This window comes from Aquarana catesbeiana, linkage group LG01 (genome assembly GCF_042186555.1).
Source record: "Aquarana catesbeiana isolate 2022-GZ linkage group LG01, ASM4218655v1, whole genome shotgun sequence".
Taxonomy (NCBI): domain Eukaryota; kingdom Metazoa; phylum Chordata; class Amphibia; order Anura; family Ranidae; genus Aquarana; species Aquarana catesbeiana.
The window spans coordinates 733,485,726-733,500,032 of NC_133324.1; the positions used below are offsets into that span (position 1 = coordinate 733,485,726).

Consider the following 14,307-nt stretch of genomic DNA (forward strand, 5'->3'; position numbering starts at 1 on the left):
AGATGCAGCAAGAGATGGGAAAAGTGTGAAAACACTTTATTTTTAAAATGGTACTTGCTTATGAAACAAAATACACGTAGCAAATTAAATGTCATTTAAGCCCCCCCCATAGATGGATCAAAAATTGGCTGGTTCAGCAGGGACCGGCTTAATTTCAATCCATCTATGGGCAGGCTGGTTGTATAGACGTCTGTCTGGGAGAATTAAATTTTTTGCCTTATGGCCCGTACACACGATCCGAAAATCGGATGACACTCTGTTTTTTCTTTGCATGCTAGTCAAATATCGAACATGAAAAGTTTACTAAAGTTACGAAAATTCTCGTACGACAGAATAACAAAATCGCAAGTTATGTAATGTGTTTTAGTGTATTTGTATTTTATTTTCGAGCGCCAACTGTACTGCTTAAACGTAAATTGTATGATCTTGTATCGAACAAGATGTGCCTGTCCCATCGGATCATATCGGATGAACGGTCCTGATCGGCTCTCGAAATCTGTGTACCCATGATAAGATTATCACACGATCCATTTGAAAGTGGTATTTTTCGTCCAATTTTCGGATTGTGTGTACGGGCCATTAGTCAGGGTTTACAACTAATTTAAGTTACATCAGCTGCCATCGTTCTAGTGGCCATAGTATACAATACCAAAAAAGTATATTAGAGTTAAAAATGTAAGAGTGACATAAAAATTACTTTAATGGAAACCTTACAACATTAAAAGTGTGTTCATGGAAAATGTGCTATGGTTTGTCCTTATTGGAAGTCTAGGACTTTGACAAAATAGATATTCAAATGCTTATTTGCATCTTGAGAACAGGGTAGGATATGAGAAGGTTGTTCTATTTTCCCTCCTTTTTTTTTTTTTTTTTTGTCTGCTCTCTTTTCTTTCCTATATCTTCCATACCTTATTCCTTTTCTTGTTTCTTTTCTGCTTAATTTACTTTATCTGCTCTTATCATTCTTGTTTGTCTGCTTTTACTCTGATCCTGAATCGTTTTATCTGAGCTTCCACCTTGGTAGATGTAAAGGTTATAGATTTTTTTGGCTCTTCCTGACTTCAGTGATAGGGTGATTCCTCACGAAGATTGATATGACTCTTGCTTATGAAGTTATTTCTATTTTCATCCTTTTTTTAAATTCACTGTTATTTTAACATACAGCTTATTTCTAGCTTTCAAAAATGCCCAAAACATTGAAATTGAAAAATAAACTAATTGGAAGCAGGCAGGCAAGTGTGTGTGTGTGTATATGTGTGTGTGTGTGTGTGTATATGTGTGTGTGTGTGTATATGTGTGTGTGTGTGTGTGTGTGTATATGTATATATATATATATATATATATATATATATATATATATATATATATATATATAGTGGGGACGGAATGTATTCAGACCCCATTACATTTTTCACTTTGTTATATTGCAGCCATTTGCTAAAATTATTTAAGTTCATTTTTTCCTCATTAATGTACACACAGCAACCCATATTGACAGAAAAACACAGAATTGTTGACATTTTTGCAGATTTATTAAAAAAGAAAAACTGAAATATCACATGGTCCTAAGTATTCAGACCCTTTGCTCAGTATTTAGTAGAAGATCCCTTTTGATCTAATACAGCCATGAGTCTTTTTGGGAAAGATGCAACAAGTTTTTCACACCTGGATTTGGGAATCCTCTGCCATTCCTCCTTGCAGATCCTCGCCAGTTCTGTCAGGTTGGATGGTAAACGTTGGTGGACAGCCATTTTTAGGTCTCTCCAGAGATGCTCAATTGGGTTTAAGTCAGGGCTCTGGCTGGGCCATTCAAGAACAGTCACGGAGTTGTGAAGCCACTCCTTCGTTATTTTAGCTATGTGCTTAGGGTCATTGTCTTGTTGGAAGTTAAACCTTCGGCCCAGTCTGAGGTCCTGAGCACTCTGGAGAAGGTTTTCATCCAGGATATCCCTGTACTTGGCCGCATTCATCTTTCCCTCGATTGCAACCGGTCGTCCTGTCCCTGCAGCTGAAAAACACCCCCACAGCATGATGCTGCCACCACCATGCTTCACTGTTGGGACTGTATTGGACAGGTGATGAGCAGTGCCTGGTTTTCTCCACACATACCGCTTAGAATTAAGGCCAAAAAGTTCTATCTTGGTCTCCTCAGACCAAAGAAACTTATTTCTCACCATCTTGGAGTCCTTCAGGTGTTTTTTTTTTTTTTTTTAGCAAACTCCATGTGGGCTTTCATGTGTCTTGCGCTGAGAGGATTCCTTCAGGTCACTCTGCCATAAAGGCCCGACTGGTGGAGGGCTGCAGTGATGGTTGACTTTCTACAACTTTCTCCCGACTGCATCTCTGGAGCTCAGCCACAGTGATCTTTGGGTTCTTCTTTACCTCTCTCACCAAGGCTCTTCTCCACCGATAGCTCAGTTTGGCCGGACGGCCAGCTCTAGGAAGGGTTCTGATCGTCCCAAACGTCTTCCATTTAAGGATTATGGAGGCCACTGTGCTCTTAGGAACCTTAAGTGCAGCAGAAATTTTTTTGTAACCTTGGCCAGATCTGTGCCTTGCCACAATTCTGTCTCTGAGCTCTTCAGGCAGTTCCTTTTGACCTCATGATTCTCATTTGCTCTGACATGCACCGTGAGCTGTAAGGTCTAATTAATATAGACAGGTGTGTGGCTTTCCTAATCAAGTCCAATCAGTATAATCAAACACAGCTGGACTCAAATGAAGGTGTAGAACCATCTCAAGGATGATCAGAAGAAATGGACAGTACCTGTATTAATATTCCCCCCGCCCGTGCCCCCCTCCATGAATTTTCCATCAAATTCAACAATGCAACTATCAGTCCCTCCCCTTCACGCCAGGGTACTAGGTGTAATCCTAGACTCTGACTTGTCATTTCAGCCCTAAGTCCAATCGTTGTCAAAAGTTTGAAGAATTCACCTCCGTAACATCTCTAAAATGTGCCCCTTTTTAACAAATGAAACCACCAAGCTCCTCATTCACTCCCTTGTTATCTCTCATTTTGACTATTGCAACTCCCTTCTCATTGGCCTGCCTCTCCATAGGCCTTCCCCTCTTCAGTCTATCATGAATGCTGCTGCCAGACGTATCCACCTCACCAACCGCTCAGTGTCTGCCAACCCTCTCCTCCAATCCCTACACTGGCTCCCAATCACCCAGCAAATTAAATTCAAAATACTAACCACAACATACAAAGCCATTCACAACTCTGCCCCGAGCTTCACCAATCTTGTCTCCAGATATCACCCAAATCGCCCCCTCCGCTTTTCTCAAGACCTACTCTCAAGCTCTCTCGTCTCTTCCTCCCATGCTCGTCTCCAGGATTTCTCCAGAGCCTCTTCCGTCCTCTGGAACTCGTTACCTCCACCAGTCCGGCTATCCCCTACTCTTGCTACCTTCAGGCGATCCCTGAAAATTCATCTCTTCAGGAAAGCCTAGCACGTCTCCAACTAATATTCTACCACTTCCATCAGCTTATTCCCCACAGTTACAACACTTTTGTACCACCTACTCCACCCTATTAGATTGTAAGCTCTTCTGAGCAGGGCCATCTTAATCCTCTTGTATTTTATTGTATTATAACTATATCGTCTCCTTTTTATATTGTAAAGCGCTGCGTAAACTGTTGGTGCTATATAAATCCTGTATTATAATAATTATAAATAAATATATATATATATATATATATATATATATATACACACACACACACACAGTATCTCACAAAAGTGAGTACCCCCCCACACATTTTTTTGGAAATATTTTATTATATCTTTTCATGTGACAACACTGAAGAAATATGACACTTTGCTACAATGTAAAGTAGTGAGTGTACAGCTTGTATAACAGTGTAAATTTGCTGTCCCCTCAAAATAACTCAACACACAGCCATTAATGTCTAAACCGCTGGCAACAAAAGTGAGTACACCCTTAAGTAAAAATGTCCAAATTGGGCCCAAAGTGTCAATATTTTGTGTGGCCACCATTATTTTCCAGCACTGCCTTAACTCTCTTGGGCATGGAGTTCACCAGAGCTTCACAGGTTTCCACTGGAGTCCTCTTCCACTCCTCCATGACAAAGTGAGTACACCCCTAAATGAAAATGTCCAAGTTGGGCCCAATTAGCCATTTTCCCTCCCCGGTGTCATGGGACTCATTAGTGTTACAAGGTCTCAGGTGTGAATGGGGAGCAGGTGTGTTAAATTTGGTGTTCTTTCTTACTCTCTTATACTGGTCACTGGAAGTTCAACATGGCACCTCATGGCAAAGTAGGATCTTAAAAAAGAATTGTTGCTCTACATAAAGATGGCCTAGGCCAGTGATGGTGAATGTTGGCACCCCAGATGTTTTGGAACTACATTTCCAATGATGCTCATACACTCTGCAGTGTAGTTGAGCATCATGGGAAATGTAGTTCCAAACCATCTGGGGTGCCAAGGTTCGCCATCACTGGCCTAGGCTATAAGAAGATTGCTAACACCCTGAAATTGAGCTGCAGCACGGTGGCCAAGACCATACAGCGGTTTAACAGTTCAGGTTCCACTCAGAACAGGCCTCGCCATGGTCGACCAAAGAAGTTGAGTGCACATTCTCAGCGTCATATCCAGAGGTTGTCTTTGGGAAATAGACGTATGAGTGCTGCCAGTATTGCTGCAGAGGTTGAAGGGGTGGGGGCTCAGCTTGTCAGTGCTCAGGCCATACGCCACACACTGCATCAAATTGGTCTGCATGGCTGTCATCCTAGAAGGAAGCCTCTTCTAAAGATGATGCACAAGAAAGCACACAGTTTGCTGAAGACAAGCAGACTAAGGACATGGATTAATGGAACCATGTCCTGTGGTCCGATGAGACAAAGATAAATGTATTTGGTTCAGATGGTGTCAAGCGTGTGTGACCACAACCAGATGTGGAGTACAAAGACCAGTGTGTCTTGCCTACAGTCAAGCATGGTGGTGGGAGTGTCATGGTCTGGGGCTGCATGAGTGCTGCCAGCACTGGGGAGCTACAGTTCATTGAGGGAACCATGAATGCCAATATGTACTGTGACATAGTGAAGCAGAGCAGGAACCCCCTCCCTTCCGAGACTGGGCCGCAGGGCAGTATTCCAACATAACGACCCCAAACACACCTCCAAGATGACCACTGCCTTGCTAAAGCTGAGGGTAAAGATGATGGCCTGGCCAAGCAAGTCTCCAGACCTAAACCCTATTGAACATCTGTGGGGCATCCTCAAATGGAAGGTGGAGGAGCGATGTCTTCATGGAGCAGTGGAAGAGGACTCCAGTGGCAACCTGTGAAGTTCTGGTGAACTCCATGCCCAAAAGGGTTAAGGCAGTGCTGGAAAATAAATATTGACACTTTTGGGCCCAATTTGGACAGTGAACTTAGGGGTGTACTCACTTTTGTTGCCAGTGGTTTAGACATTACTGGCTGTGTGTTGAGTTATTTTGAGGGGACAGCAAATTTACACAGTTATACAAGCTGTACACTCACTACTTTACATTGTAGCAAAGTGTCATTTCTTTAGTGTTGTCACATGAAAAAAAATAAAATATTTACAAAAATGTGAGGGGTTTACTCACTTTTGTTAGATAATGTATATATAAAAAATATAACAATTGGCTATGGTCCTGATCATCTATTCAAAACTTGTATTAATAGCTTAAAATAGGTTTCTATGAATGGGAAATGTGTAAATGGATTGGAGCGTCTATGCAATAGAAGATGATTTTTACTTAAGATGTTTCTCTGGTACCCTAGGCATTTTAATAATCAAATTTTGTTGCTTATTGACCTGGATAGATTTCAGCAGAATGAGGAAGAAAGGTGGTGTGCCCAGAATATTGAGTGGTGTCTGAAACAGTACGTGCTTCATCTTTCAACCTCCCATGTTCTGCAGTTCTCATTAAACCATCTGCGTTCTGGAGCTTCTAACATCACACTGACGTTTATATCTCAGTGCTCAACCACTTATAACAGTATGCTTCATTTTAATTGTGGATTATTTCAAATAAGTACATATCTGAGAGCAAAAAATGTAAAGACATCTAATAAGATGCATAAATTAATAATTGTTTACGCTGTTGGGTATAAACAGCCATACTCTATAGTAAACCGTGAGGAACAGTGCAACTCTTGGTCAGTTCAGCACATGAGTGTACTTGTAGGCAGCTGGTGTCTGATGGAGAGGGCTTGCCAGCAACAGACCATGCCAATAGGGCAACTACTCACCCTGGCTTTTCTGTTACAAATGTATCAATATCCTTGTACCCTTGTTAAAAGAACTTCCCATTTAATGGGCTATAACAAAGGATTATGTAATAGTTTATGAATTATAAATATAAATAGATGTGTTTGGTTCTCTCTTACAGAAAGTGGAAGTCCTGAGTCCCGGGTGAATGCAATTCATTTCTTAGTTTACCAACTTCCTGAAAAAAATCGAGAAATGTTGGACCTGCTCATCAAGCACTTAGCGTAGTATGTAACATTATCTCTGCCTTAATATTGTGAACTAAAAATAAAATGCTAATCAATCCATCCTGGTTTTAGAGATCATCACAAGATCATCACAAGTTTTGTAGCTTTATGGTTAAATGCGCTCAACAAGCAAAATCCTATTCATTTCAACGGCCCCTGTTCACATCGGGGAGGGGGGTGGTGTGGTGTGAACAAGATTTTGCTTGTTTTTTTTTTTCTTTTTTTTTTTTTTTTTAAGATTTTGCTTGTTGATCGTCCTCAAGCTTAATGTAGCCTTAAACATAGAACAAAAGAGCACCCAGATCTGGCACACCATAAAAAACGCATAGGGCAGTTGTATACAGCCTTGGTGAGGAGGGAGAAATGCAGTAGCCTGGGCGAGCAAATCTGAAGACAATCCAATTTTATAGTAGCAGAACCACGGAGAAGGTATTGTGCGCACCATTTTACTAGACACCTTTTGGGAGTGTGTCCCTCCTTTCTCAAGCCTGCTAAAGTGTGTTTTATGCTGCGCCAGATTTTTTTTTTTTTATAGTTTACGTATATAATTTGAGTTTTACATTTGCAGGTCACAGCATCTGTTGTATTTAACCCCTTCCTGCCTAAGGGTAAAACAAAGAATGGCACAAAATATATTCTGCTGCTCCTGATGATCACAGTGATGCCACCATATGTATATGTTGTATGTACCTGTTGTAGAGCCCAGAAACAATAATGCTCATTTTGCTTTTTTTATCCTACCTAAAACATTGACACTGATACTAATTTAAAAAAATGCTTTAAAAAACTAAAAGAATGTACTGACCCTGACCTTTGACCCTTACTTGACCCAAACACTAACTCTGGCACTGACCTAGATCAAACATTAATCATTTTTTTTCACAGTTGATCTCTCTGCAAGGAGAGAGAGATACAATGCATCTTTCCTCTCCATTCACAGAGAGAAACACAGGGGCAGGCTTCACAGTGACTGATAGCCTCTGATTGGCTATCACAGTTATCACAACAATCAGGTGACTCGGAAACGAAGTTTCAGCACCTGATTGTTAGTACGGACCTCGGGGCTCCCGGTGAGATCCTGGTCTCTGTGCTGGCAGCATGCTGTGTGGCGTACTCCCAGCACAAAGGCAGATACTCATTTATGCGGCCCCACAGAAAAGGCCCAGTCCAGTGAGGCCGCATATATGCATACTGTCAGCGTGAAGGGGTTAATGTCAGATTAATATTAGTATTGTATTATACTTTATATAGGTTATTCCATTTAACTAATTTAAGCCTATTTTGTCTGTTTTATTCTGCTTACCAGAAGTTTCTACATTTCCTCCTCCACCCTACATGAGTCAAGCTTATGATTCACATTGCTTATTGAGCAGACCTAATTGACAGAGCTGGTGCCCAGTGGCTTAGTGTTAATAGTAGATTTATGTATGTATATCTCTGACGCAATATCTTTTTTTTTTTTTCTTTTTTTTTTTTTAAGTGTCTCCAGCCATGCCAAGAAGAATTTGATGACTGTAGCTAATCTGGGAGTGGTGTTTGGCCCAACATTAATGAGACCTCAAGAAGAAACTGTAGCAGGCATCATGGACTTAAAGTTTCAAAACATTGTTGTTGAAATACTTATTGAAAATCATGAAAAGGTATTTACCCAACCTTTCTTGACTACTTTAACCTCTTTTAACGAATTTGGGATCGTTTTAATATCTAGTATATATGTAGAGAGTAGAGCTGTTCCTAAAAATTACAGTTGATAAAAGGTGGATGGTTGCTAACAGGGTTCCTTATAGCAACAGTGAGCTTCCAGCTTTCATGTTAAAGCTTACCACACACGTTACAATCTGACCATAAGGTCCTCATATTACATAATTTAATAAATCTAGAGTGAGTTGTGCAAAGATTGTACAGTTAGATTGTTGTGTGGTTTATGAGCCTAAAGGAGTAGTACAGCCAAAGCTAGTTTGGCTGTGCTTCTCCTATGGATCACAGGATTGCAGTTAGTTCTGTACTCCTGGAAACTGTTTTCAGCAGACAGCGGGCTGACGTCAGAGCCGGTCTTGCATGCCTGGACTGATTCCTGTCTCTGCCTCTCAGCAAGCCTTTGAGAGCCTGAGCCTGATGTTCCCATCCCCCCCACAGCCCAACACTCCAGTGAGCATGGGGCAAAGGAGAGAGCTGTGACTGACCGTCACCAGGTCTCTGCTCACAGAGCTGTGAGAACCGAGTGTTCCATCGCTCAGTTCCCAGTGTTGGATGCTTCGGGAATAATGCTAAATCTACCTAGATAAGTATGACTCTAGAAAAAAAAAACCCTACATCTTTTTAACTTTTGGTTAAAAATTATATCTATACCCTGTTTGCTGTGTACATTACTGCTAGTCTTGCTTTCTAACATTTACTAAATTGCCTATACTGCACGACTGAGTATAAACTTAAAAGTACCGGTGGCCAGGGTGTGAGGTTTGAAGAATTAGAAATATCAAGAGAGAAGTGTATTGCATAGCATTTAAATAAAGGTAAATTAAATAAGCTTTCTTAACTTTAACTCAGTTGCAGTGTCTCCCTCGTAGCATTAGCCGTCATTGATTTATTTAACTTGTTGATTAGAATTGCTGTATAGCAATGTACATAAAATGGAAACTTTTCATCTGTATTCTTGTAGCAGCAATCTTTTTGTCTTTCTATTTATGTGATGTGTTCATAGCACAGAAGTCTAAAAACCAGAAGTCAGATGAGGTGACACCAGAATGAAGCAAGAGCCAGGAAGGCAGTTTTCATTGTTAGGATGAATATACTCTACATTTTGGCAATCACCCAGGGCTGACAGACTAGACAAGTGTCTTATTGTCAGTATGGATCAGTGGAATGTGATTGCCTATACAACACCTTTCAACTAAAGATCTCTGACGGGCTGGATAGATCTGAAAGTTATTTATGACAAATCTGGGTGTGTGCATGGACAAGTAAAAATTAAAGCAAAACTACACTGGTTTTAGGTTGTGGCAAAACCGAAAAGTATGCATATAAAAATGAAAAAATATGTCAGGTGAGCGCTAAACCAACAAACAGCTGCTAGTAAAAAGGCAATATACCTAATCCTTCAAATCAATAGATATACAAAATGTGCAGTCCCGTGAAATGTACAAATCTCAAAAGTGAAGAAAATCAAGTAGAGATAGTCGTCCTGTAATAATCCAAAAAAGTCCAATGATCCAACTGAGTGGAGTTGGATCATTGGACTTTTTTGGATTAATACAGAAGGACTATTTCTACTCTTATGATTTGTATATTTTACAGCACTGCACATTTTGTATATGCATCTAAAAATACCCCTATGAAACCCAGATATGTATTCGTCAATAAAATTCTTAATGGTGTCTTCACACCAGCTACTTTGCTCCAACAGATGATGCAGTGGGATGACGGCATTTTTTTTTTTTTTTTTTTTTTTTAAACAAATTTTATTGAAATGTCAGAGTGATATTTCATTAAGTTCTGTTTGCCATCATGCGGTGTGAGGTGTTGGATTGCGAGGTGGTGTGAACTGGCCAGGTAGTTGATGAGGCATTTTGCCCTGTATTGAGGTGGGGCTGCACTGGAATAGCTGCCCAACACGCCAGACGCCCATCGACCACACCTGTTGTGAATAGACCCTAAATACATTTTTAAAGCTGAACTCAAACCACTAAACACAGACTAAATAAATTTGAGAGTGAAAGGATTTGTATTTCTGGTCATCCATTCCTGAGATTTGCATAGGTCTGGCAGACGTTCTAACCATTTAGTAGGGCATAAGACCTTTGATTTTATATGTTGCAGTTTAGTAGCACTTACATGTCTTCTCTCCTACAACCTGTGACTAGACTGTCAAAGGAGAATCTGCAGACTGGTGAGCTTTTCTCTTTGTCACTCTGCTGTCTCCTCCAACAACATACTCTTTGCACTGCAGCACAACTGATTGGATCCTTGTGCTGCTTTTCCCTCCCTCAGTCTCAGTGCTGTTTTCAGGGATGGCAAGGTCATATTCCAGTACACTCTCACTGCTCGTATAAAAACAAAGAAGCTATGTAATGATTACAGAGCAGCGCTAATGTGTATATCTACCTGGAGTTCAGCTTTAAATAGTACCATACTCTTATTTTATATAGACCACCTATAGTTTCCTAAATGGCAGGATTCAGACTATGAAAGAAAAGGGCAGCACTCTTTGGTCTTGGTCATAATGGAGAGATTGGAATCTGATTGCTTCTATGGGCATGTGTTTTTTATACAGGTAACAAGCTGAGATTAGGAGCACTCTCTGAGTGCTCCTAATCTCAGCTCGTTACCTGTATAGAAGACCCCTTGGAGCCAGAAATCTTGCTGATTGATAGGGGGATCACTTATCAAGCATTATGTGCAAACGTACAAAATCAGCAGGGGGTCAAATACTTTTTCCCTCACTGTACGTTCTCCTTTCCCTCCTCTGCCTGTTTCACGCTATTTATTCTGTAGAAATAGATTTGAACATCTTGTTTTCTTGGTAACTACAAAACTATTAACAAATTGGACTACTCCAGTTATCCCTGCCCCGGTAGCTATATCACAAAGCTTGCATAAATATATGCTTTTTGATAAAATAGAGGCTTGCAAGCATCAGGAGTCTTAGAAAGAAATTGTTTGATACTTGGTCCCCATATTTGCTTAAAGTGGATATAAACCCAATTTTTTTTTTTTATCATACTGTAGAGTATAAGATTTATAGTATAGATTTAGAGTATAAGATCCATCTCTGAGCAATCCCCTTTTATTGTTCAGTGAGACAATTCTTGACAAACTGAGAAAAACTTTGTCAAATCCTCCCCCTTGCTGTGAGTGACAGGTGATTTACATCTCGTGCACTAGCCTAAGAGACATGCAGTTTTTTTAATTCCCTCCCCCACTCCTTTCTTCAGCAGCTTTGCAGGATTGGCTGTTCCACACCTCACCATGATTTGGCATGCTGAAGTCATGTGGTTACTTTCCTGTCTTTTCACTGGATGTTAGAGATCATAGCAGAAGTTCAGTGTTAGAAATACACAGGAGAAAATGCATATTGACAAGGGGAGTGTAGAGGTGGGCGGGGAGTCTACTGACATCACAACTCCACCCACCGAGCTTCAGACAACAGACCCACCCACAGAATCTGCCGTTTTTCGGGTCTAATAACAGACAGAGGGGAGACATTTGACAGGTAAGGATACATGCAGGAGGAATGTATATCCTTATAGATAACCCCTGTGGCAGTAGTTTAGAAAGGATGACATTGGGTTTACATCCAATTTAACACTCTGACATTTATCCTACTTAGAGAACATATTTTGCTGTTTAGATAGTATGTACTGTATGTGTGTATATACAGTATCTCACAAAAGTGAGTACACTCCTCACATTTTTGTAAATATTTTATTATACCTTTTCATGTGACAACACTGAAGAAATGACACTTTGCTACAATGTAAAGTAGTGAGTGTACAGCTTGTATAACAGTGTAAATTTGCTGTCCCCTCAAAATAACTCAACACACAGCCATTAATGTCTAAACTGCTGGCAACAAAAGTGAGTACACACAAAGTGAGATACTGTATGAGATCAATTTGGGGAAAATTTGACCCAGCTATTTTTCATATGGCAGAAAACTAATATTAGTATTTCAATAGTATTATTATTAGATATTTGTTGTGGTATTTGAGATTAGGAGTCTTGTTGAATGTCATATTTTTTTTAATTTTATCTCGTATATTTGAGTTATTTTGCATATTATGTTTTTGGCGTTTTTTTTTTTTTTTTCCTGTTTTTCCTGTACCTTATTAGTATTGTAAATGTATTACCATGTATTGTTATTTTGTAATATGCCTTGTATTTTTTTTTTTTTAAAGTTTGCAGATTAAAAAAAAAAAAAAAAAAAGCTAAAGTTTAATCTGCTTATATTTTGCCTTACCCCGTCCCCACCAATTAACATGGTATAATGGCATTGTAAAACAAACCTCTTCTGTATTCACAAAATGCCATATTTTACACCCAGTCATCACTGATACTGTGCTTATCTACACAAATTAGTCTGATAATGGCTGGTGGGCAGGGCTTGCATGGTGCTGTATATAGCCTCCACGATTAAAAGAACTGCAATCCAAAGAATGAATGGGGCAGACCAGGTACAGCTGAGCTGGGGAGATGATGCTGGACGTCCAAATTAGATGAGGCTTTATCTGACTTGCGGCAGCATCTAATACACACTGTGAGATCAGAGTAAGCAGTTTCAATACTGGAGAGGAGCCTATATTGGGCTGGGTTCACATATGTGCGCATGTGATGCGAATTGGTTGTGGGAAAACCCGCATGACATGCGAGTGTGACCAGCTCTGAATGGAGCCGGTTCACACAGGTCCGGGACAGCCGCGGAGTGATTTACAAAAGGGTCCTTTGTGTGTTTGGGTCCGAATTCAGGCAGAAATTCAGACCTGAATCACACTTGAACCGGTGAACAGGCACACACCGGACCCCGAGGCCGCACATACACTATATTTCCAAAAGTATTGGGACACCTGCCTTTACACACGCATGAACTTTAATGACATCCCAGTTTTAGTCCGTAGGGTGCAAAGTTGAGTTGGCCCAATCTTTTTGGCTCTATACACCACCACAATGAGGGTATTTGAGGGAATTTACATCCAAATCAGGTGAACGGTGTAGGAATTACAACAGTTTGTATATGTGCCTCCCACTTTTTAAGGGACCAAAAGTAATGGGACAGATTAACAATCATCCATCAAACTTTCACTTTTTAATACTTGGTTGCAAATCCTTTGCAGTTAATTACAGCCTGAATTCTGGAACGCATAGACATCACCAGACACTGGGTTTCATCCCTGGTGATGCTCTGCCAGGCCTCAACAGTTCCTGCTTGTTCTTGTGGCGTTTTTCCTTCAGTTTTGTCTTCAGCAAGTGAAATGCATGCTCAATCGGATTCAGGTCAGGTGATTGACTTGGCCATTGCATAACATTCCACTTCTTTCCCTTAAAAAAATTCTTTGGTTGCTTTCGCAGTATGCTTCGGGTCATTGTCCATCTGCACTGTGAAGCACCGTCCAATGAGTTCTGAAGCATTTTGCTGAATATGAGCAGATAATATTGCCCGAAAGACTTCAGAATTCATCCTCCTGCTTTTGTTAGCAGTCACATCATCAATAAATACAAGAGAACCAGTTCCATTGACAGCCATACATGCCCACGCCATGACACTACCACCACCATGCTGCACTGATGAGGTGGTATGCTTTGGATCATGAGCAGTTCATTTCCTTCTCCATACTCTTCTCTTCCCATCACTCTGGTACAAGTTGATCTTGGTCTCATCTGTCCATAGGATGTTGTTCCAGAACTGTGAAGGCTTTTTTAGATGTTTGGCAAACTCTAATCTGGCCTTCCTGTTTTTGAGGCTCACCAATGGTTTACATCTTGTGGTGAACCCTCTGTATTCACTCTGGTGAAGTCTTCTCATGATTGTTGACTTTTGACACACATACACCTACCTCCTGGAGAGTGCTCTTGATCTGGCCAACTGTTGTGAAGGGTGTTTTCTTCACCAGGGAAAGAATTCTTCGGTCATCCACCACAGTTGTTTTCCGTGGTCTTCAAGGTCTTTTGGTGTTGCTGAGCTCACCGGTGGATGTTCCAAACAGTTGATTTGGCCATACCTAATGTTTTTGCAATCTCTCTGATGTGTTTGTTTTGTTTTTTCAGCCTAATGATGGCTTGTTTCACTGATAGTGACAGCTCTTTGGATCTTATATTGAG

General features: G+C 40.5%; 1 protein-coding gene across 1 annotated transcript in view; it reads left to right on the forward strand.

Annotated features, from left to right (window-relative positions):
• The window catches only part of ARHGAP10 (Rho GTPase activating protein 10), a 448,736-nt gene that overhangs the window by 266,994 nt on the left and 167,435 nt on the right, over window positions 1-14,307 (forward strand). The window contains exons 17-18 of the mRNA XM_073604823.1: window positions 6,390-6,495; window positions 7,976-8,135. Coding sequence (XP_073460924.1) covers window positions 6,390-6,495; window positions 7,976-8,135 — 266 coding nt within the window. The remainder of the gene's footprint in view (window positions 1-6,389; window positions 6,496-7,975; window positions 8,136-14,307) is intronic.